At 37.6% G+C, this 25,504-nt stretch overlaps 1 protein-coding gene across 1 annotated transcript in view; it reads left to right on the top strand.

Annotated features, from left to right (window-relative positions):
• Positions 1–17,741, top strand: part of LOC122795071 (vomeronasal type-2 receptor 26-like) — a 196,311-nt gene extending 178,570 nt beyond the window's left edge. The window contains exon 4 of the mRNA XM_044063646.1: positions 16,840–17,741. Coding sequence (XP_043919581.1) covers positions 16,840–17,741 — 902 coding nt within the window. The remainder of the gene's footprint in view (positions 1–16,839) is intronic.
• Positions 17,742–25,504: the final 7,763 nt, after the last annotated feature.

Genomic DNA, 25,504 nt, shown 5'->3' with positions numbered 1-25,504 from the left:
CACAATATAAAAATAATGAAAATACCATCAACTTTGAAATGCAGTATAAAAGTAAATAGAAATACAATTTTATGTATAGTTATAAAATTAGCATTATTTTTTCAAATGAATACCTTTCCAACTAGATGGTTATATAAGGTGCTATACGCGATACTCAAATTAGCATGGTAAGAAAAACCAGATGTTACAAATATGTGTGCAAAAAAGGCATGCCTACATTTTGAGGCTACAATTTATGCATTTTAAATACAAGTGAAACAAGACTATATTACAAAATTCACAATCTTAGCAAATGCTGGAATTTATCTATTATAAGCTAACCACTTCAAAACACATTTTATAGAGAGGGCCTCATTTATACCTGGTATAACATGTGCCCTGGTACGGATTTGCCAAAGTAGTTCGTCTATTTCTAGGCGAACTTGCCAGGGTCCCCCCCTAATATCCGGTATTCGTTGCTGTAAGATGGCAAAACTAAATGCATGTCCGCTATTATCCCCAATATGTCGAGCAAGAGCATTATTTTCATCATTTTTAGAGACAGCATTCATGTGCTCATATATTCTAATTTTTAATTTACGCTCGGTTTTTCCTATGTAGAAAGCCTTACATTGGTTACATAGGGCCACGTAAACCACTGACCTTGTTTCACAGTTAAAATGACTATTAATCCTATATTCTTTACCATTAATGTTGCAACAAGTGCCAGCTTTGATGTGTCTACATTGACTACATGTCCCACATTTAAACATCCCATGTGGACGATTGGACATTTGTTTATTCTTAGTTTTCTCCAAAATCGATTTGAGATTATCCCCTCTTCTATAAGTTATTTTAGGTTTTTCACCTAGTAAAGTAATTAATCCTTTATCATGTTTAATAACTTCCCAATTTTTGTTGGTAATCTCCTTTATCTGATGAAAATCCAGAGAATAAGTGTGTAGAAAACTACTACAATAGTTTGGTTTAGATTGAGACAGCATATATGTTTCTACTGATATTATAGGAGTACCAAAATTAACATCCAGGTCATTACTATTTTTGAAAGGAAGCAAAGGAAAAAAATACCCTTCTTCACATTTACTTAAAACTTCTGAAACAATGTTGTTGACCAAATGTAGTGGGTAACCCCTTGATATAAACATGTCTGTCAATTTCCTACATTCCACTTGGAAATCACAATCGTCTGTTACCATCCGTGCTGCTCTGACTAATTGACTCTTTATGACTGATCTTTTTTGGTAATATGGATGGTTACTTGAAAAATGTAATAGGGAGTTAGAATAAGTAGGCTTTCTATATATAGTACTCTTGAATCTTTTATTAATAATATCTTTAGATAAAAGGATGTCCAAATAGTTTATTTCAGTATCAGCTATTGAATATGTGAAACGAAGAAATTCTGTCATACTAGTCATTCTCTCAATAAGGACAGGAATGATTGATTTGTCCCCTTTCCAAATGCAAAAGATGTCATCTTGCTACCTGGTGTAATAAGAAACATGTTGTTGAAAAATTACATCTTTAAAGAGGAATTCATCCTCCCAGTAAGCCATTACTGCATTTGCAAATGAACCACCACAAGGGGAACCCATCGCCACCCCTGATGTTTGTAAGTAAAAATTACCTTCGAAAGTGAAAAAGTTATTCTTTAACACTAATTCTAGGAGAGTTTCAACTAGATAGATGGTATCATCCTGTATTTTTTTAGCTGACATGAATTCCCTAACCCATACTAGACCAATGTCTTGGGGAATAACCGTGTAAAGGTCTTTGACATCTATTGTTAAGAATACAGAATCAATGATGTAAAGTTGTTTACTAATGTCCTTCAAAAAAGACCAAGAGTCTTTACAGACATGCTTGACATTTCCTATAAGAGGCTTCAGGATATTGTCTACGTACTTAGCGCATGCATATGTGATGGAACCTCTGCCATCAATTATGGGTCTGAAAGGTGGGGCTTGTAATCGCTTGTGCAGCTTGGGTGTACCAAAAAAGGCAGGAATTCTAGGGGCAGACATCTCCAAGTATCGAAAGGCATCTAAATCAATAAATCCCTCCAAAAACAAATCATTAAGAATCCCATAAATTTTTTGGTATGCACCATGTATTTCATTTAATGATACCTGCTTATAAGCCGTTGTGTCTAGATGTTCCATCATGTATTCAACATATTTATAGTGATCCATCAACACAACCCCCCCACCTTTATCAGGCCTCATGACCCGGACACTACAATCCTTCAATAAATGCAGAAAATCCCATTCCAACGCAGAAATGTTGTTAAAATGTTTTTCTTTGTTATATGTGACATGGTTTTTTATAGCCCATAGATCTAATTCGCACATTTTTTCAAAGGTTGATAAAATGGGATGTAAAGGTGGGTTATAAGAACTTGACACTTTCAAGCTTTTAAGAACCGAAATATTATTTCCCATCAAAAAATTCAAGTTTAATTTTCTGGCATAAATTTTTAAATCAATTATAGTTTTACTTATGTCCATATGTCGAGTAGGAACAAAGGTGAGGTCCTTAGCAAAAAAGTCAACCATGTCCTGCTGTATCGCCAAAAGAGTGTAGTTGTATAAAACAAAATCACTATGTGAACTTTTCAGCAAAATAGGGTCAGTGCCAAAGACAGGGTTCACGATCATCTCCTCCTCCCCCGTCTTTTGTTTCTCAAGTTGTTCTGCCTCTGAGTTTGAGGGGGGTTCTTCCTCTTGGAGTTGTTGACCATGTGAAAACCCTGATTAGTTTGCTGATTATCCTCTTCCATAGGGATATTTTGGTTGTTATCCCTTGGCCCAGCAGCTTGTACATGTTCCTGATTTGGGACATGTAGATTTGCATTGTTATTATTAAATCTCGGACTCCTTCTTGGCCCCTGCCTTTGTTCAATAGGGTAATTATGATTATTAAAATTATTATTGTTCGCCCTTTGATTTGATTCACCAGTGTTTTGAAAATGGTCAGCGGCCTCATCAAGAGCCGTTGGTGCTACCCTAGAAGGTCTTGGATAGGCACTTTTGTTGTTATAATCTGTTATGTCCCTTATAAGTTTCTTTTTCTTTGTAGCAAGATGTTTCTCCATGCTAGCTTCAATACTCGTAAAAATACGACAGTATTCATATTTGTACCGAAAGAACTCCCTGTCAGATGTAATAGATTGTTCTAGGTTCTCAAGTTCCTCAGATAAGGCCACTATGTCTTTAGAATAATATGCGATCAAGGCTTGTAAAAATTCCGTGCCTTGCCGATCAAACAAGTCAATGAGTTCCTGATAAAAAGGAGAACTCTCCAAAAGGCCTGCGGGAAATCGCCATTGACGCAGGCCCTTTGGAATTACCTTATTCCTGATACATTCAGTTAGGTATGCAACTTCTAGTTGTAATTTTTTGCATTTGTACAGTTTATTGTCAAACAAATCTATTTTGTCAGTTAACGTGCCACTATTAGAAGCTTCCCTTACAAGAGGCACTGCATGTGAACGAAACTCTTGGCTAAAAAAGTTGTTATTAGACAAAAAATTAGCCATAACCGGGATCCCTTGCTTGTTTGGGATTCCTTCAATATTTCCAGCTAAATGCTAAATGGAGACCCCAAATGGGCTGGAATCCCTTTTTCAGCAACTTTTATTAACTGGGAACGTGAACTGATCTATAGACTCTTTTTGGCCAATAGATGAGAGTAAATGAGTGTGCAGAGTCTGCTTTGATTTAGCTAAGTCTTTTGATGCAAACGTCATTCTGGTATCACTGATAAACTGGTCAAGCTCTATAAAAATCCATATGTTTACCCAGTGGATTCCCAACTGACTCACCAATAGACACCATTTAAAGTTAATATCATACTATCTTCTAGGAAACTTCTCACAAGTGGTGTACAATAATGCTCTGTTTTGGGACTACTTCTACTAGACATACATTTCTGTTTACCAGGAAAATCCAAATGGGTTCGAATCACTTTTCAATGAGAACCCAGGGAGAAAATTTCCACACTGTTCAATTCAAAAAGTTTAGTGACTGTAACATTATAGTTGGATACATGCATGTTGAAAAACATATTAAATGTGTGAAATTCAAGTGTCTGGAGATTCAAACTAAGCTGAAGTGTCAGATATACACAAATATTGACATATTTACATAGTTAATGATTTGCAAGATGACTGCAGGTTAAATCGAGAAAATGTGTTATATTAAGAAGGCATGTGCTAAAATCCAGAAAGAGAAATGATGAACAAGGTAGCTAACATTAGAGGTGGCGTCAAAAGAAGTGAGTGTATGTTAAGAGGTATGTGAGATAAGGAAACAGAGTCTGGAGTAGGGAAATTAGGGTGTAGAGCAGAGTGTTGAATAGGTAAATTAGGGTGTAGATCAGAGTTGTGAGTAGAGAAATTAGGGTGTAGATCAGAGTGTTGAATAGGTAAATTAGGGTGTAGAGCAGAGTGTTGAATAGGTAAATTAGGGTGTAGAGCAGAGTGTTGAATAGGTAAATTAGGGTGTAGAGCAGAGTGTTGAATAGGTAAATTAGGGTGTAGATCAGAGTTGTGAGTAGAGAAATTAGGGTGTAGATCAGAGTCCTGAGTATGATGCAAGTAGGTAGACAAGATGTAAGGTGAAGAGACCTAAATGTGTACCACAGTAAAAACAGGACTAGTTAGAGAGACAGATGTCTTTCCTAAGGAATTCCCCAACACTGGAACAGATGTGCACTTAGGCAACTGGATTGGAAATATATATATGGATCCTTACCAGTTGATTGAGTTTTCAGAAACTCAAAATTCATATCGGTGAGAAAATAACAGTGAGGGTGGGAAATTTGCTGTTTTCCTCAATGTAGTGCAATCTCAGAGTTGGTATTTATAATTTTCAGGGGTGTGGGGGTGCAGTCCCCCCACATGGGAGGTGCGGGGGGGGCTTGCCCCCCTGCAAAAATGTAAAAATGTGATGGATTTTTGTGGGTTATTTTTAATGTTCTAGTCTTCAGAAATATGATCATATTATGTTGCCGATATGAATTTTGAGTTTCGGAAAATTCAATCAACTGACATAGATCCATATATATATATATATATATATATATATATATATATATATATATATATATATATATATATATATATATATATATATATATATATATATATATATATGTGTGTGTGTGTGTGTGTGTGTGTGTGTGTGTGTGTGTAGAGAGAGAGCTAGATATATTCGCTGGACATTGCAAATAACTATTGATGTATCACAGGCTTTCTAGGCCATGCAAGACCTTGATAGCAATATACATGGATTCTATAACTCCAGAATATAAGGGGAAACAGGCCATGTCATAAAAGGCCTGCATGATCTCAGTTCTCTTCTCTGTTGTTCTAATTCTCTTCTATGGGTTGTACCATAATAGCAAGGAACTTGTTTTGGTTTTGTGAGGGCTGTGATATCCCTAATCCGGTCTCATTGGTCACTGGAAGATCCTTTAAGCTGATATGTTTAAGGCTGCAGATACATGTGTATCCATAGGAATAGGTATGTCATGCATCCTCTCAGTTTTACTTCTGCTCGATGGAGTTTGCAGTTCATCTACATCCCTAAATGGCATACAATCTATTGGGCTTAAAGATGATACTATGTCAGGTACTCACTTTACCTCCTTTTATAGTAGAGAAAATACCTTTCAACTTTTACTTCCTGATCTAGGGACAAAGCAAAAATAATTGGGGGGAAAAAGCCCCAAATTAGGAACAGTTTTTAAATGATGGTACTACTAAGAATTTCCCAAAAATAATTTCAAATTTTAGGAGGGTTGTAGTGAAAATAAGTAGTGTGTGATTTATGCCCCTTTTAGTAGCATAGTTTTCTCACACTTCTATTGTTTTATTATAAAGTATAATTGCACATTTTTAAGTTAGGTTTTCTCTATTTTCTCCATCACTAAAAGCATATGGAGTGCAGCTCATGGAATGTATAAAAAGGAATTGATTTGTTAAATTTTGCTGGTATCAACATTGTTGTTGTCAAACTTCTGTACACCTCTGTCTCTCAACTTCATATACATCATTCTTTCCACTGTCATCACTCTTCACTTTATTCTTGATCTTCTGTCTCACGTACATCCTTATCAAGTACCCTCAATCTTGCTTCTTCCGCAATCCTGTCACTTATCATGTAACTCTTTGTTAATTATTTAGTGATAACTGTTTAACTGTTTATTGACACTTTCTCAATAACATATTATATAATAAGCTTTCCCCTAGGAAACAACACTTGCTGATTGATTTAGTTTGTCTCAGTTTTTCATAACATACAATTGCTGTATATAACTACTATGGCTGTGCACTGTCATGTTATTGTTATTTTTATTGTTATTGCACAAATCCACTACTTTGTAAAATGTTAAGTGCTCTGTTTTGTTTGTAATGTGGAGCTTTTCTCCCCAGTCCTCTGCTGAAAAAGGACTCCATGTCCAGTTGGACCTTCATGGTAAACAAATGTCAAAATAAAATAAATAAATAAATAAAATTAATTTGCTAAGATATTCATAACAGCCTGATATAAAGTCATTTATTAGTTGGAGAACACAAATGACTAATCTTGACATAAAAAATCTAGGGGATTCAAGTCCATCAGCTTCAGCCTGTAAAACTTACCAAAGCTCAAGTCTTCTTGGCACATACAACTTTTTAGGCTAGATCCCCATTAGCATAGTACTGTTCTAATGGTTCAGATTTTTAAATTTTCTGCATTAAAGCAAAGTATCTACCGATGTGCCCTTCCCAAAACCTCTTCTACATCTCACATAACAGAAAAGGTTGAGTGAGCGTATGTACATGTGTTGAAGAGGATAGACAAAGATTACCTAGATCTATTACTATGGTGAATGCTTAACTTTTATATCTTGAAAGAGCCACTTCATCCACGTGAAACTATAAGAAATACTCCCCTTCTGAATCATCCTGGGTAGTCTCTTGAAAGGATCCCATGTAATATGGAGATCCTTAAGGGGGACATTCCTAGATCAAATCCAGCTTGCAGTGCTTTGTGAAAGTATTCAGAAAAGCTCAAGAACAGCAGCAAATTTCAACTAAAATGTTTTGCCGTTGCTCTAGAGGAATGCTATACTGTTCATGGTAAAAGCTGATGCAATCTTTTAGTCATCTCACCAAAAGTAACCTTTGTGACCTTGTCTACTATTTTATTGTTTGCATTCAAGCCAAAGACCTGATTATCTTTCTTAGCTGACTTTGATCTATGAAAACAAAAATAAACTAAAAGATGTTCTCCTTTGTCTCTGCAATTCCCATCTGGTGTATTCATATTTATGTGGGGGCAGTAGTTTCCAGCTGTCTTACATTGCTACTCTGAGAACAGGACCTCAGCAGAAGAGTGATGGCAAATCATGATTGGGCAAGCTGGTATGAAGAAGATGTGCACAGATCCACCCAAACCTACAATGGTATTCCCTGTTACTCATGTTGGGGAGTACACATGCACAGACCTTGGGACATAGGTGGCCCTTGTTCATAGGCTCATAGGTTCATAGGTGGTTACTGGGCTATTGACCTGAAGGTCTTTATAAGCCAAGCCACGTGTACTCAATATAATACTAGAGAAACCCAATATAAAGGATCTTGTATAAATGTGAGATCTTAGTTAGCAATGCCTTCCCATATCTAAGGTCATAGGTGAAATCCCCAGCAGGAATTTACGGTTTCCCATCCAGACTACACTTAAACAAGGTCATGGAGAGGCTCTATTTGCTGTGAATTGGTAGCCTATTCCAGAGTAGTGGCAACATCTGAGAGACATATCTGTCTCTGCAGCAGGTCCTATTTATGTCACAGGCAGGTTAAGGTTTCTGGACTGTGTGAAACATGTCTCATTTGACTTGCAGTTGTGCAGCATTTCCATTAGGTTTGGATCCAAGATTGCTCTGTAGGCCAGGTACAAGTCTCTTCTAAGAAGTCTGTCAGTGTGTGACATGTGCTGCAGTCCCTGAATTTTCTTGTGGTGATACAAGTTCTTTTGTCACTCCCAGAGGTGAGATTAAGCTGTAAAAATGGAAAAGCTGTCCCTGCCAGGATGCCAAAGAGACCATAAATCACTCCCATGACCACATGGATGATTGCTTCCCCATGTGCAGTACATGTATGATCAATGAAAAGCTTGATGGCCAGCAGGCAAAGCAGCAATGCTTTCTCAAAAAAAAAAATATGAGTCAAGCATTACAATACAAGTGGGACTGGAATTGAAAAGAGTTCAGTCCTTGGACCATGGCCCAGATAACATATTGTCCACTTGCTCCTTTTGACTCATCTCATGTTAGGCCAATTGGCAGAAGCCAGACTTTGGATAACCATTGGTATTACTATATATCTATATATAGATATATATATATATATATATATCTATATCTATATTTATATCTATATCTATATCTGCATCTATATCTATATCTGTATCTGTATCTATATCTGTACCAGTATTTATATCTATATCTATTTCCATCTATCCATCTATCTATCTATCTATCTATCTATCTATCTATCTATCTATCTACCTATTTATGTATCTATCTAGGTATATACATGTATTGCGTCTCCATATATCACTGGAAATAGAGAAATTAAGTAATTAACTTGAAGCAGTGAAGGTCCAGATGAAGCTTGCTGGACAGGTAGATATAAGGGTTATTTAAGGCCTCAGAAATAGGAATTCTCCAAATAAATAAAGCCATAAATCTAGGGAAATAAACCTGTTGGAGCAAAAAGGGATCTTGTGAGGTCAGCAGATATGTGTGGAGTCCCACAATTGCAGAGATATACATGTAATCAATTTCAAAGTTTCCCATCCCTCCTTTGGAATGGGAATATATAATCTTGGTATGCAATGATTTTTATAAATCATTTGATGAGCATGAAGCTTCCTTCCTGTCTTCTAATCTATCCAACATGTTTTGGGGCCAGTCAATCACTCCAAAACTGTAAGTTAGGACAGGAAGAGCAAATTGGTTTATAGCTTGGATTTTGTTCCTAGATGTCAAAGTTGTTTTCAGGATTAATTTAAGTCTTCTGAAATATTCTTTGCTAAGTTTTATTCATATTTGTTATTGTTTTATTGTTGATCTTTCATCAGTTCCCAGATATTTATACACTCCCTCTTGCTCAAGTTCTTTTATATCACATTTTTGTCCCAAACTGATGTTTTCCTGGTGTTGCAGTTTTCCTGCTTTAAAGGTTACTTTGACAAATTTATCATGATCAAATGACATTCTTATATCATCTGAAAGGGTTTTGCAACTTGCAGTTGTGTTTTCAGTTCCTCATCTGATGAGCTATACAGTTTTAAATCATCTACAAAGAGAAGATGACAAGTCTTCACACTTTGTTGTTTTCTAAGAGTCAAATTATAGCCATGGTCTAAGCTGTTAAGTAGACAGTTTAACGGGTTAAGGGCAAGGCAGAATAGCAGTGGTGACAAACAGTCACCCTGGAATATCCCTCTTTGAATTTTTATCCCTGGGATAATTATTTGTCCTTTATCATGGCTTAATTGCAAAGTGGTCTAATACTTTTTCATGGTCACTGTAATGTAGTCGATCAGTGTAGGATGTATTTCATACATTGTTTAAGCACTCTTTTATCCATGAATGTAAGAGACTATCAAATGCTTTTTTGTAGTCAATCCATGTCATACTTCCACTTTTTTACAATTTCCCACTATGACATTATTTAACAACAAATGATCCTTTGTTCCATATGACTTTCTTTTATTGCCCTTTTATTCTACTGCCATAATGAGTTTTCTTTTAAATGACTATCAATTCTGTCGGCATCAGTTCCCATGTATAGTTTATACATTGTCTGAAGGCAAGTTATTGGTCTATAATTGTTAGGGTAGCTTGCAGGTTCACTCCTAAATAGGAGCATTGATAATCCTGTTGTTAGCCAGGTTGGTGTCTATTCGGGATGCACATATAAATAGTTCTTACTCAAGGCTAAATCTACGTGCAAAGATGTTAATACTTTTAGACAAAAGTTAGGTACTGCATCTGGGCCTGGGGTTTTCCAATTAAAGGCTTTTCTTTTTAACTTTATTTCAATCTCTTTGGCTGTTACTTCATCCTATTTCATATCATGTGCCTTTAAACTTCTTATTCTTTCTTTAACTTCTTCTATCCATTTAGCATATTTGTTATGTTCCACAGGATCTTCATAGATATTTCTCTAAAATGTACCTATTTCTTCTTTTTCTGATGGTCTTTCAATTCCTTTTACATTGTTTCCTAATTCTTTATTAAACCTTTTTGGGTCATCAATAAATTGCTTATTTTGTACTTTTCCTTTATAGTTATCTTTGTATCTTCTACGTTTTTCCACCTGTGCTGACATTTTTAGTTTGTTACTTGTGATAGTGCATGATAGATCTAGGTCTGTTTTAATACTGCACAATGTTTTTATCACATCTATCTTTCTTAGTATTTTTGTTGACCTGTTCCCTCTTCTATGGTCTTCTAACAGTGACACTTCTTGTCTTAACTGCATTATAGTCTATGCAATTGAAACAAGGGCTGCCAAAGGAAAAAAACACCAATAACACACACTCACAAAGTGAGATCGTGAAGAAGTTCTATCACTTTGCTGGACAAAAAGCGCTTAATAAATACATTTAAGGACTATCGGTTTCAATAGCCAGGGAATTGTTATGGCTAGGCTTGTATAGGCACTAGGGCCAATAGCCTAGTACCAACCTATGAACCTATGAACTGGGTGTTTTTTCCTTTGGCAACCCTTGTTTCATTTGCTTGGTCTGTTTATTCATCCTTTATCAGTTTAGTGCATTATAGTCTATGCTATTTGATCATAATGAATCACCTGCAGGATTATATGATTTAGTTGATTTTTGTCTAGAGCATAAAATTCAATTGGGCAGTAATGTTGTACTAAGTTGTTAAGGGCTGGGCAATTTTCTGCTTATAGAGAAGTCTTTGTATTGCAGTTAGCCGAGTGAGGGATACGTGATGAGATAGTTCTTACGCAGTTTAATTCTCTGAGAGCTAGGTAGTAGTGTGTTCTTTACTTAGTTTACTGCAAATTTAGCCATTTTATTATAACATTGTTCAAGTTTGAACAGTTCTGAGATTTGAAGTTTACTTAAGATTTGTGCAGGATAGAGGCGAAGTGGTAGTAAGAAAGTAGAGGCTATACGTCTTCTAACTATAGCAATGAGATAAGTTTGTACTCTCTATAATGTGTCTAGTTTATGATGCGCTTTCTAACAATGTGTCATACATGTTGGTCAAATTTCAACTGGTCATCTATGGCACCCAGAAATTTTGTGTGGCTTCCTTGTTCTATCATGGTATTAGCAGAGATTATAGTGTTGTTTTGGTAGAGATTTGTTTGAGGTAAAGAGCAGCAATTAGTTGTGTATAGGGTTTAGAAGTAGTTTGAATTTTTCTAGCTATGTTTCAATTGATAAGAAGGATTGCTGTGTACATCTTGGAGTTTAGAGAGAGACAGAAATTTGACAGACCAGATTAGGTTTGAGTCATCAGTGTATTGAATTAAGGTAGTATATTTTGTAGTGGATAGTAGGCATTGATGAATATGTTGAAAAGTATGGAGCCTAGCACAGATCCTTGTGGGACACGAATAGTTACAGGCAAGTGTTTGTAATCTGGTTGAGAGGTAGCTATGTATCCTTCACAGTGAAGAGTTGGTAAACCCTAAGGATGAGAGTTTATGTATGAGTTTCTGGTGGGAGACAGTATTAAAACTTTTTCATAAGTCTGGGAAAATATTATTTATTTATTTTTATTTATTTAACTTTTGTTAACCGGGAAAGTCTGACTTGGAACAAAGCCAATTTTCAGTGGAGGCCCTGGAAGAAATGCACCAGTCCGGTGCCACCAGACCAAATGGTGGAAACTAGGCTTCTGGCATTTCTGTAGGTGTTGGCAGTATTAGAAAAATTCACTAAAGCAGTAGTTGTGCTGTGATAAGGCAGAAGCTGTGCTGGATTAATAACAGAATCTGGTTATCTATTAGTTGATACATTGCTTATGAATGCATTTTTCTAATATGTTTAATGGGGAAGATAAAATGGCAAGTGGCCTATAGTTTGAAAGATCTGTATTAATTCCACCCTTGTACAGGGGAATAATGAATGGTTTGACATTCATTCGATGCATGTCTCTTATAGTGTGGAATATTGGGTAAGGTTGGGAGTGAAGTCAGGGAGTATAAGGCATTCTGTAGCTTCTGGATTTAATGGTCATTATGCATCTTTTGTGCATCATAGCCAATAACCCATGCAAGAAGATGGAAGGCTGCAAGCAGCCCCCAGCTACTTCAAGAGTGGCACAGTTGGACAAGCTGTCAGGTGTTCTGCTACAACTGCCCTAGAAGAAGAGTCATGGAAGTCCTGATTCTGATGATTGCCTCTGCTTCTAAAATTTAAGCGTGTGAGATAAGCAATTATGTTCCCCCCATAGAAAATGTGGAAGATGCAAAGACTTACTTCTTATAGAGATCCAGAGCCCAGAAATCATTACTGGAAGGATGGATCACTGGATTTTGTCAAGATCACTTCCTTCTCAGGGCTACCACAGTAACAATAGAATCCATAGTGAGTGATTTTACCAATATGTCTCTTTCTGGTCTCTTTGGCATGGAGTGGATCATACTGGGATCTTTACATTATTTCAGACAAAGAAATCATCTTGATGGTCAAGGACACCAACAAAAAAGTTGACAGAGGAGAACAAAAAGCCTCCTGTAGAATTTTTTTTCCAGGGAGAACACTGTGTTAGAGGTCTATCCCTCCTTTCTATACATAAAACTTGCATCTCCTCAATTTTGAATTATCTAGGATGATATTTGGGAGCTAATATCATCATCACTGTCCATTCTGAGACTCCAGATGGGGATAAAAATATTTCCTCTAACATTTTCATTTTCTTGGCCTCCTCAGAAGAAAGTTGTCCAAAGGCAGTGAAGTAATGAAGAGCCTGGATCTGTGAAGGTAATGTCTATTGTGACTTTCTATTCCTCTAGTTTTAGATGATTTGGAGGAAACAAGGACAATATCATAAATATCTTAACTGGAAGCTTGGACTACAGACATTGTCAAGGAAGACATTTGTAATAAGGTTTGCAACACCAATGCGAGAGTCAAAGCATCATAGCGGTAAGGCAACAAAAGCTTCTGCATAAAAGTAACCAGCTTGGTAAAAAAAGACTGTAGTGCCAAATAATTTGTCAGCAGTGATGCTGAGGAGCCCAACCCAAGCACCAGAGGTGGATGAGATGAAACTGTTTAGATAAGCTTGAAGAAGAGCATCCACATTTTAGAGCCGTCAAAGTCTACAGCTACAGTCTTTTGGGGTAAAATAGACCTCACCAGCCTACAACAGGGAGCCTTACAGAAGGTTAGTGTATCTCCTTCTGCAAAGCCAGATCTTTATAGTAACCAGAAACAATCAGAGTGAATTCCTTAACCTTTTCTTCTAAGCTTCATAACAATCACTGGCAAAGGGGACTGGGAGTGGAAAGAGTTTTTTTACAGCCTTTTCATTGGACATAGTAACTTATCAGAAGGGAGAGATTTTTCTGCATCCTTTTAACACGTATAAATCAAACCTTTTAAAAAAAAGAATGATTGCTCCAACAGTCTCTTGTAGTCCATTCATACAAAAAAAAACATTGTAAACATCACAGAATAGTTTCAAATATAGAGCATCTAAGATTACAACGCATAACAAATGATGTCTCCCATGGTGGGATTTTATGAGCATACTTAGAACAATTCTTAAATCTGGAATTATCCATGTACTTATCTTGCATAGCTACACTACAACACTAGCAGTATTAAAGAAGAGAACCAAACTGTTTTAAAAACTAAACCTAAAAACCTTCAAGTTTTGTACCCAACCCCCACCCCCAACCCAAAAAAGGAGGTAGAGCTGCTGCTAGTAGCAGCAAATAAACATAGAATAATAGGTTAATCTGAAAAAAAACTGTGATCTGGGGGGGGGACACAACAAGAAGTATTAGAAAATGCATACATTTGGAAAAAAATAGAAAATAGAATGATCTGATATGCAAATATTTTACCAAATATGAGACTTCTCACATCTACCAGCTCAGGTAAATGAGGCCATGGTAAATATGAGACTTCTCACATCTACCAGCTCAGGTAAATGAGGCCATGGTAAATATGAGACTTCTCACATCTACCAGCTCAGGTAAATGAGGCCATGGTAAATATGAGACTTCTCACATCTACCAGCTCAGGTAACGAGGCCATGGTAAATATGAGACTTCTCACATCTACCAGCTCAGGTAAATGAGGCCATGGTAAATATGAGACTTCTCACATCTACCAGCTCAGGTAAATGAGGCCATGGTAAATATGAGACTTCTCACATCTACCAGCTCAGGTAAATGAGGCCATGGTAAATATGAGACTTCTCACATCTACCAGCTCAGGTAAATGAGGCCATGGTAAATATGAGACTTCTCACATCTACCAGCTCAGGTAAATGAGGCCATGGTAAATATGAGACTTCTCACATCTACCAGCTCAGGTAAATGAGGCCATGGTAAATATGAGACTTCTCACATCTACCAGCTCAGGTAAATGAGGCCATGGTAAATATGAGACTTCTCACATCTACTAGCTCAGGTAAATGAGGCCATGGTAAACTGTCTGAAGGAGTGCACTCATCCCTGTTACGCTACACAGCAGTGTACAGTGTTGGCAAAAGGAATCAAAGTAGTTGGGGTGGGAATAAAACCCACAGTCTCTAGAGCACATCCTATAAAAAAACCCAAGGATATATCTGAATATACAGTGGCTCCTTCTGTTAAGCAGAATGTAAATGATAATTTTAATTAGATTTGTAGGTGTAAAAATACAACAAAAGGGGCATATTCTTTGACTACTAAGAGAATAATAATTACATCTGGTAGTCATATTGCTTGACGTAATTAGTGATTTTATTCTTAAGGAAATTAATTTAAACACAACTGAGACATATTCTAGTTTTTCATAGAGGAATTGCACATTGTGAATTATGTTTGTTTGCAGGAAATTGTCAACTCCCATTACATTGAATTTAAACTGATGTTTTTCTGCTGTTTGAACTTCATACAAATGTAGTAAACCACTTTAGTGAGAGATTTGAGCGATAGTACACAGAATTCTGAAAGACTATGTGCTCCTTTATTTTTAAGTCAGACTGAAGGAAATATATGGCTAGCAGTGAAAAAAAAGAGAAAAAGAGGATTCTGCTCATTCCTTGGCATGGAGTGATATAGCCCTGATGATTACTCAGACAAAATAATTTGAATTAACAGCATAAGAACTGAAGGAGATAGCCAACTGAGAACTGGGGGAGTGGCTAGTGCCACCTCACCTTTCCTGGTGGGGCATAAGGGGGTAAAAGTCATTGCCTTGGTGACAATGACCTGTAGGTAGCTGATTACCTACAGCACTGAGCCTAAGATGATCATTTTGGATGCGGTGTATTATTTACCTAGCAGAATGGCATACATGAATGCATAATTTACCTTCTTTAGAACCATTGGCATTAGAACATGCAGCTTCTCATGGGGAGGAGAGTTAAGATGGCCACTACTGGTTACTTATATCATGCAGGAGTCACTCACTTCCATATCTAAGTTGCTAGATTCCAAACACAAGTTACCTGCTCTCAGTAAGGAACTTTAGCCATTTAAATGTACTAAAGCATAATTCACTCTCTAATGTACTCCCTACTACCCTGTCCCGAACTATAATCCTAAACTCTGCTACCTTAGCCTAAAACGCAAACCATAACCCTAATCCTAAATCTCCTACCTTAACAAAAAATATCCACATGTAATCCTACAAACCCCTGCTTAACCCTAAAATTTTGATCTTAATCCTAATCCTAAAACACCTCCCTAATCCTAAAACTCTTATGATAATTCTAATCCTAAAACCCCTCTATATCCATAAAATGCCATCCCTAATGCACTGCCTGCACAATGAGCACACTAACCTACTTCAACACACCCAAGTTGTGAATTGAAGTAGTAGGAGCTGTTTAGACTCTAGCCCAAGCCATGAAACAAAGGGACCACAGACCACTTGCCCCATCTGGAAAATGAATGTGAATCGCTGTCACCCCTCATTAGAAGACTGAATAAACAAAGAAGCTTCAGGAAGGGAAGTTGCCTTTAGATCATGAATTCCTCCTCAATAAATAAATGAATTAATTAAATATGTTTTTTCAATGACTTGAGTCTTAAATCTCTTTGTCTGAGACTCAGATTTATTGAACATTACTTGTTTCACTCCCTAATATTTTTCATCTTGCACGTGAAAAGTTTCTACCTAATGCAACTATGCTGAGTAGGCATTTTCTTCTCCCATATTTATATGCTACCATTTCCCTTTTTTCTGGAAAAAAATTGCATTCCACACTTTGAGACCTTTATTCATATCTGTTAGCAACCTTTGAGGATTTAAAGTCTTTTCTCATTTTTCTGTGCCACCCATCAGTTAGCAAACTTCAACAACTTCATTTTCATAAGGGGTATTTCAACAGCCCTGTTTCCTTCTCTAAATCAATAGCTACACTTTGCATGCTTTATACCTAGTCTACTGGTGTTTTTATGTCATTTTTCCCCAACTTAGAAATAGTCATGTTCTCAATGCATCTTATCAAGTTAATAATTCAAAACCTATATTATGATATGCCTATGCGACTGTAAAGCAATTAAAGGAAACTGCATTCTGTTTGAAGGTATGTTACTGTCATGCATATTAATATTCTAATTCTTTCCTTGCTTAGATTCAAATGACTGTCAGAAGTGCTTGGAACATGAATGGCCTAATAAGGGACAAGCTAAGTGCGTTCCAAAATTTATTGAATTCCTTGGATTTGAAGATCCCTTGGGTGCATCCTTGGCTTCTTGTGCAATATCTTTTGCGGTTTTAACCACATTAGTCATGGTAGTCTTTGTTGAACACCGTAGGACTCCAGTTGTCAAGGCCAACAACCGTAATCTGAGCTACTTAATTCTTTTATCTCTTATACTCTGTTTCCTGTGTTCCCTGTTATTTATTGGCTACCCAGGGAAAGCAACTTGCATGTTACGTCAGATCATTTTTGGCATCATTTTTTCAGTGAGCATCTCCTCTGTTCTAGCTAAGACTATTACAGTATTCATTGCCTTCAGAGCTACCGAACCCAACAGCAAGCTCAGACACTGGATGGGATTGAGAATTCCAGTCTCAGTCATTACTCTGTGTTCATTAGGACAGGTTATAATATGCATTACCTGGCTAATGATTTCTCCAGCATTTCCAGAAATGAACACCAAGTCGGCTACTGAAAAGATAACAATGGAATGTAATGAGGGTGAAAGGGTATTCTTTTATTTGTTGCTAGGATACATGGGCTGCTTGGCAACAGTGTGCTTTATTGTTGCCTTCCTGGCAAGAAACCTACCTGATAGTTTTAATGAAGCCAGATACATTACTTTCAGCATGTTAGTGTTTGTCAGTGTTTGGTTGTCTTTCATACCAGCACACCTGAGCACACAGGGCAAGTACATGGTTGCTGTGGAGATATTTGCCATTTGTTGCTCAAGTGCTGGATTGCTTGTTTGTATTTTTTTTAACAAATGTTATATTATTCTGCTGAGGCCTAACAGAAACAGTCGAGATCACTTAATGAGTAAAACATTTTAGTAATGCAGAATAAAGTTCTTGTTTACACTGAGGGCATAAACGCTTCTTTCCATAATTAATGGAGGTACATTTATGAATAGTTATCTGCAAAATGTGCTTTTTGTTCATAGAGAAGCCTTAAATAACCACTCTTGTATTTTTGGGAGAAGCAAAACCTAAATCTAGGTATGTGGAGAAGCATTATACAACCACTCTTAAGATCTGTTTAAGTAAAATTAAAATTAGTCTAAGTATCACTTACAGGTTTTGCATGGCTTTGGTTAACGAGTATTTATTACTGCAAAATGAGACAACAGCATGCTTGGAACATGTTTTAAATTTCATTACTTAAGTGAATACTGTAGCAAATAAACATTAATGCCAATCTATCTGCTATAGAATGTTAATTGCAGACATAAATTATATTTGAAAATAAGTGGCCCGTATTGATTCTATTAAAATCTGATGGAATAACCATGCACTCAGTTAATTATTACAGTAAATAGAGATAGTCTCACAGTTTTCACATGCTGATTTGAACTTGTATCCTGGAACTGTATTTAATAACCTTAAAGATGTAGACTAACAGCATAGCACAAATGGCAGACATCTTTAACAGCACTTTCTCTATGTTTAATATATTTCTTCTCCTCCTAAACTAGAAAAATGGAAGAGACCATGGATAATTATTAACGCTTAATGACAGTAAAAGCAATTAGAAGCATCATTCAAATTCCAAGCAGACAGTTTCAGTTTTAGATGAAAGGATGCCAGGAAATGAAACTTGTTCATGCTTAATGTGCTAGAGTATGCAAGGGGTGAATACTCTGAACTAAATTCTGAATAAATCCAACAGGGGATAATTTGATTACAAGTAACAACATAATACAAAGTGATAGTATGAGACTGTTGATTAAACTAGTACATATATGGTAATAAGTGTTACAATTAAAACAATTTCTGGACAGTGCGTGATTTATATTGTTATAAATGAAATACTATTACGTAGCTTAAATATCCAGAATAAATAATTAGCAAGGTAAAGGCAGTTGGTAGCTGTATGATTTATCTCCATACAAAGGTCTATTTTTTTGTGCCTTTATCTACAGCTCTGTTTCATACATTCTTGAACAAATGACATAGGCCCTGAGTAGGCCATGTGGCACTGAGTTCGGCCATCATTCTGCACTGACGATGAACAGGGGTTGGTTTTGTACACAGGTAGCACACAGTCAGTCAGAAGAGGAGGAATATGTAGTTAGCCTTTATGAAACTCACAGGGAAACGTTGCATACTCTCTAACTGCTGCCGAGGTACCTTAGGCCATGATTGTTTGATAAGATAATGAATAAACAACACCGACACTGTGGATATGATTTAGCCTTCATGAGTTGTCTTTATTATAGCTCATTCATCCGGATGTGTCAAATGACATACCACTTCCTGTAGACATATCATTTGCATTTAACAGAATACATCTGATATATAAAATGTATATTTGTATGCAGTTTATGATTTATCACTCATTATAAGTCAATGATCATCTTAAATTTATGTTTGGGTTATTCATGAGCATTGTGTGCAGTGACACACAAACTAGTATTTGTTTGCACCTCTGTTTTTATTTAGAATGTCAGTAGAATGATACGACACGTTGCCCCTTTCCATAAGTACAGGAGAGCAGTACCTGCATACAGAGCCCCCTGTGTCTCTGTTATAATCATCATCATCATCATTATCAGTTTGTAAGCAATCCTGTTTTCCATATCAGGTAAGATCCATCCCACATCTGTAAAGGTAGTGCAGTAATATGCCTGTTGTCCATATTAGGTATGAACCACCCCACATCTGTAAAGGTAGTGCAGTAATATGCCTGTTGTCCATATCTCTGTTATCCATATCAGGTAAGAACCACCCCACATCTGTAAAGGTAGTGCAGTAATATGCCTGTTGTCCATATCAGATAAGATCCATCCCACATCTGTAAAGGTAGTGCAGTAACAAGTCTGTTGTCCATATCAGGTAAGAACCATCCCACGTCTGTAAAGGTAGTGCAGTAACAAGTCTGTTGTCCATATCAGGTACGAACCATCCCACGTCTGTAAAGGTAGTGCAGTAACAAGTCTGTTGTTCATATCAGGTATGAACCATCCCACGTCTGTAAAGGTAGTGCAGTAATATGTCTGTTGTCCATATCAATAAGATCCATCCCACGTCTATAAAGGTAGTGCAGTAACAAGTCTGTTGTCCATATCAGGTATGAACCATCCCACATCTGTAAAGGTAGTAAAGTAACAAGTCTGTTGTCCATATTAAGTAAGAACCATCCTACATCTGTAAAGGTAGTGCAGTAACAAGTCTTTCTTTTCAGTTTTTCCCAGTTAGAGGTCGCCACAGTGGTCTGCTAATGATTGGCAGTAGATTTTTATGGTGCAGAGTTGCCAGCCTGATGCCAAACCTACAGCGAAGGCATGCCTATTCACGCATGTCTTTCGGAAACCACTTGACCATGGGGAGGACATGCAGACTCCACACAGAAGGCACTCCAACTGAGAATTGAACAGGAGAACCTTTTGCTGTGAGGCAACAATGCTACCACTGTACCACCGTGGCTATTGTCCATATAGGTTCATAGGTTTATAGTTAGGTACTAGGCTATCTGCCTGAGGGCATTTATAAGCCTAGCCAGAGTGTGTCAGCTTTCGCTGCCCCATTGATTAATTAACTGAGCCTCTGTCAAGAAGAGTCAATGAAGTGATCCCAGGGGTGTATTTTCTGTTATATCTGCGAGTTGCCACTTAGATTTTTGACAAAGCTAAAGAAGGCTTTGTGATTATCTTTCAAATCCTTGGCTATTTTTCTTTCGAATTTAGCCTTGGAGAATTTTATGAGGGACCTTAGTTACTTACTGATACTGATATAGGTTCATAGGTATCAGGTAAGAACCACCCCACATTTCTAAAGGTAGTGCAGTAATGGATTGAAATGGGGATGAGGAGATAAACTATGATAGTCTTGGTTTTGTTCTGTTTTACATTCCTGACAGTCTACCAATTGGTTGTATTCTGTTTTAAGTTGCTGACAGTCTACCAACTGGTTGCATTCTGTTTTAAGTTGCTGACAATCTACCAGCTGGCGCCATTTTGTTTTAAGTTGCTGTTCTGTTGTAGATTAAGTTCAGATACTTACTCTATAAAATATCATTTTTCAGAATAAATGTTCTCCTGCCAATTCTTGTTCTGATTTCCTCAGCAAGATATTTATATATTTTATCAAACATACCCAAATTTTGCAGTGATGATTGTCTCTTCTTATTTTAAACCACTTGTATGCACAGTAAGACATTTTTGGTTTACAAAAAAAAAAAAAAAAAAAAAAAAAGCAAGACTTTCAATGAATCCTTCCGACATGGACTAGACAGTGCAGTGAGGGAAGGTACCATTCAGAGACAGGTGCTGATACAACATGCATTCCAACATGCACTGATCACATCATCAGTCCTTGAACCTTTAGTTTACACCACTGTCTTAGCAGGAATTGTGTGACATTCTAGTGAAATGGCTGTTGTTGAACTGATGCAGTGTTGCAAAAGGCTGACACCTACCGAGCATATGTGCCAGGATTTCTGAAAATAAATATAAATCCACCTAATCATCCACTATGTAATATTGTCACTTTTGTAAGAATATAAGGATGTGTTGTGACGTAGGGGATAACTTTGTGTCTTGAATTCTAAAGCATGCATTCTACTAAATGTGCATAGCAGTGTGACTTTTCTCTGTTTCTCTGCAGTCATAGGTCTGATAAGGTTATGAAAGTGTTTACTTCATTGGTTGTAACTGTGCAGAAACTTTAATTTGCATACATGAGAACTTGAGGGGGGCTACTGCTTGGGGGATTTTGACTGGCTACAGGGATGTCTCACCACTGCTTCAGTGCATGCACCAGGTGTGTCCTAATGCTTATATGGACATTAGGGGAACTCATTCATCATCTTCATCATCATCATCAGCAGTCCTTTTTCCCATTTTCTACATTAGGTTAGGGTGTTGTATTAACTCTTGCCATCTCTCTTGATTCATTTCCACACTCCTGCCTTCTTCGACGCTCATGCCTGTCTGTTGCAAATCTTTTTTCACATAATCCATCCATCTCTTTGCTGGATGCCCTTGTTTCCTCTAACCTTCCTCCTGTCTGTCCCAAATCTTATTCACCAGATTGTCTTTTGCTTTTCTGCACATGCCTGAACCACCATAATCTGTTCTTTTAGATCTTTTTTGCAAGTGGAGTTATTTTGGCTTCTTCTCTTATGCCCTCATTTCTTTGTTTGTCCCGTAGTATGTTCCCTACTACCCTTCTCAGGCACTTGATTTCCATTGTCTCTAACTTTATCATCAGTTCTTCCTTTATTGCCCAGGTTTCTATACCATACAGCAGAACTAGTCACACCACTTTTTTGTACACCCTACCTTTTAGCTTCTTCGGCATTTTTCTACCATGCACTTCACCTAACACTCAATGGAGCCACTCCTCTGGTTCTAGCTTTGACCTTTTTCATTCAGACTCCTCTTCTTCTCAATCACCCTTCCCTGATATTTGAAGCTATTAACCTGTTCCACTATCTTCTTCTATCTCAATTCTCATCTTCTGATTTCCCCAATTTTCTGCCATTACCACTGTTTTATCTGTGCTTAGTTTCATCCCATGCGCCTTCAGTTTTGTATTGCATTCCCCTATCCTTTGCTGAAGTTCTAGCTCAGAGTCTGCCTGTAACTACATCATCTGCATACATCAACTTCATTGATCTGTCACCTCCAGCCTGTTTGCTAATGTGGTCTATCGCCAGTATGAACAGCAGTGGGCTCAGAGCTGAACACTGCTGCCCCCCCACTCCCACTGGGAATTCCTCTGTGAGACTGAACACTGTTCATATGTGAGTCCCATCTTACTTTCTACTACACTGCATATCCGTTTATCAATCATCCTCTCCAGTACATTCATGCAGTGTGACAGGAGTTTGATCCCTCTGTACTGCCCACAGTTGTGGATGTCCCCTTTGTTCTTGTACACTGGCATGAGTATACTTATTCTCTAGTCATCTGGGATACGCCTTTCTCTCCACACTGCTATGAGTGCCACTGGGAGCCATTTCTCATCTCTCTCACCCAGCATCTTTATCATATCTGCTGTGACCTCATCTGAGCCTGCTGCTTTCCCTGACTTTATTTTCCTTAGTGCTAGTCCTACTTCTTCTAGGGTGGGCTTCTCTTCTTCTCTCATCATAAGCTGTGTTAGGGGTAGTACACTTTCTGTGGGGTTCTCTTCATTCAGAAGTTGTTAAAAGCACTCGTTCCATTTCCCTTTGATGTCCTATGGACTGGTGAGCAGGTTGTTGCTTGCATCCCTTATGAAGGGTTTATGACTATCTTCTTTATATTTTTCTCTTTACATTACAACCTGATATAGTTTATTTATGCCACCTACTGAGTCAAATTCCATCTGCTGGTAGAGTGCCTCCAATGGCCTGTTCTTTGCTATTTCAACTCCTTTCTTAGCTTCTTTGTTAGCCAACCAGCATCCCTTTCTAGCCTGGTCAGTCTTTTCTATCTCCCACTTTTTCCCGCCCTCATTCTTTCTTCCAATGACTTCCTGGACTTCTGCATTGGACCACCAGCATCCTGTATGTGCCTTATTTCCATATCTGGCCCTGCCACATATCTGTTCTGTAGCCTCTCACATCCTGTTTTGAGGTGCTGCCATTCTTCATCAACTCCACATTTCTTCCTCTTCTTGGGGTGCTAGAGCCCTGAGTAATTTCTTGAATTCTTGGACTTTTTCTCCAGTCAACTTCCAGGTCTTTAGTCTTGCAGTCTTGTCTCTGTTAACTTTAGAGCCTTCTCAGACCACTGCTTGCAGCTGATTATGGCAACCAGTGGTTTATGCTGTGGGCTGACTGTTTCACTAGGAATGACTTTGCAATCACTGATTCTACCCCAGTGCCCTTTCCTTAGTAGGAGGAAGTTGACCTGAGTTGCATGATAGCCACTCTTGCATGTGATCTTATGACTGTCTCTCTTTCTGAAGCATGTGTTGCGTGCTATCAAGCCATTTGCCAGACAGAAGTCAAAAATGGCCTCTCCTTCTTTATTACTATTGCCCCACCCATGTAGACCCAGGCAGTCTTCATATCCTGTTTTATCTGTCCTGATATTTGCATTCAAGTCCCTCATTGTCAACACCAATTCATTTTCTCTTGCTTTACCTAGCAATTTCTGCAAGTGCTGTCTGAATGCACTCTTTTCAACATTATTACAACCCTGCTGTGGGGCCATAGGCTGAGATTATGAATACTGTCCTATCATTACACTGGAGTCTGAATGCCATGAGTATAGTACTAATTCTGAGGATATCTTTCATGGTCTTCTGAAGCATGTCTCTCATTGCAATTCCCACACTTTTGTTGGCCTGTCTTTCTCCTGAGTAGTAGAGCCTGGATTCCAAGCTGAGGGTTTTTGCTGCGCTGCCCTTCCATCTTGTCTCAAGGATACATAGGATGTTCAGCATCAAGAGTGCCATCATGTCATCCACTTCTAAGCTGCATCCTGCCAGTTAAACTACACTGAGGTTAGCAATTCTAGGGAACTGCTGGGATGGCTTTGACCGGCTACAGGGATGCCTCACAACTGCTTCAGTCTATCTGCCAGGTGTTGGTACGTTCTAATGCTTACATGACCATAAAAGGAATTATTGGGATGTTTTTTTAAATGGCAGCAGGAATGCCCACTTCACTGCTTTATTTATTTATTTACATTTGTTAACCGGGTAGTGTCTGACTGAGTAAGTAGCCCGTTTTCAGCGGAGACCCGAGGAGAAAATCTCCAGTACTGTAACAATTTAGTTAGGAAAACAAATAATTGCGAAACAAGTATTAACAACAATGTAAGTAATAAAAATTAAAGAACCAAACCAGCAAATGGAACAAGGAGGCATGATGTAGAAATCCACCACTTTAATAGCTCAAAAACCACACATTGAACAGGGTTTGTTCTGATGAAGTCCCTTGCAGTTGGGGAAGAAAGCACTTAACTCGTGGAATATTGTTCAATGTGTGGGTTTTGAACTATTAAAGTGGTGTATTTCTACATCATGCCTCCTTGTTCCATTTGCTGGTTTGGTTTTTCAGTTTGTTGTTGTTGCAAAGACGTATGAAGTAACAAAAATTACTAAGAAAGCAAATAGTTGATATTGATAACTGGAAATAATAAAAAACTATCAGAAAATTTAAAACAAATCCACTCCAACCATGTGATATAAGCCCTAGTTGCTTAAATGTGCTGACGACAGTTGCATGAGAAAAGAGTTGTGAAGAAAATAGGAGAGAGAAAATAAGTCAGGTAAGATACAGGGGCAGAGCAAGTTGCCAATGAGATAGTCTTTTAGGCTTTTTTTTTAAATGAAGAAATGCTAGGATTGTTTGGATGTGCTGAGGAATTCCAGTCCTTAACTATTTTATAGGAATAGAGTGAGTCACCATAGTAGTTGTGAGACTGGTTAACTTTTAGCATTAGTCTCCTGGAAGACGTAAAGGATCTGCAGTTAAAGTTAGGTTGGACCTGGCCTGAAAGTGCAGGGCAGTTACTGTGGTTGTGTATGACTTTATGGGCAAAGGTAAGTTGGTTTAGAATTAACAGGTTGGCTATATCCACCAGTTCAGTTGTTGAAGAGTGGAGCAGTGATGAGTTTTATGGGATGATTGGCTGCAAACTTAGTTATTTTGTTATAGC

Source organism: Protopterus annectens, chromosome 2.part1 (genome assembly GCF_019279795.1).
Source record: "Protopterus annectens isolate FY-2018-M chromosome 2.part1, PAN1.0, whole genome shotgun sequence".
NCBI classification, from domain to species: Eukaryota; Metazoa; Chordata; order Ceratodontiformes; family Protopteridae; genus Protopterus; species Protopterus annectens.
The sequence above is the reverse complement of the archived record's forward strand: the minus strand, read 5'-3'. Positions and strand labels throughout refer to the sequence as shown.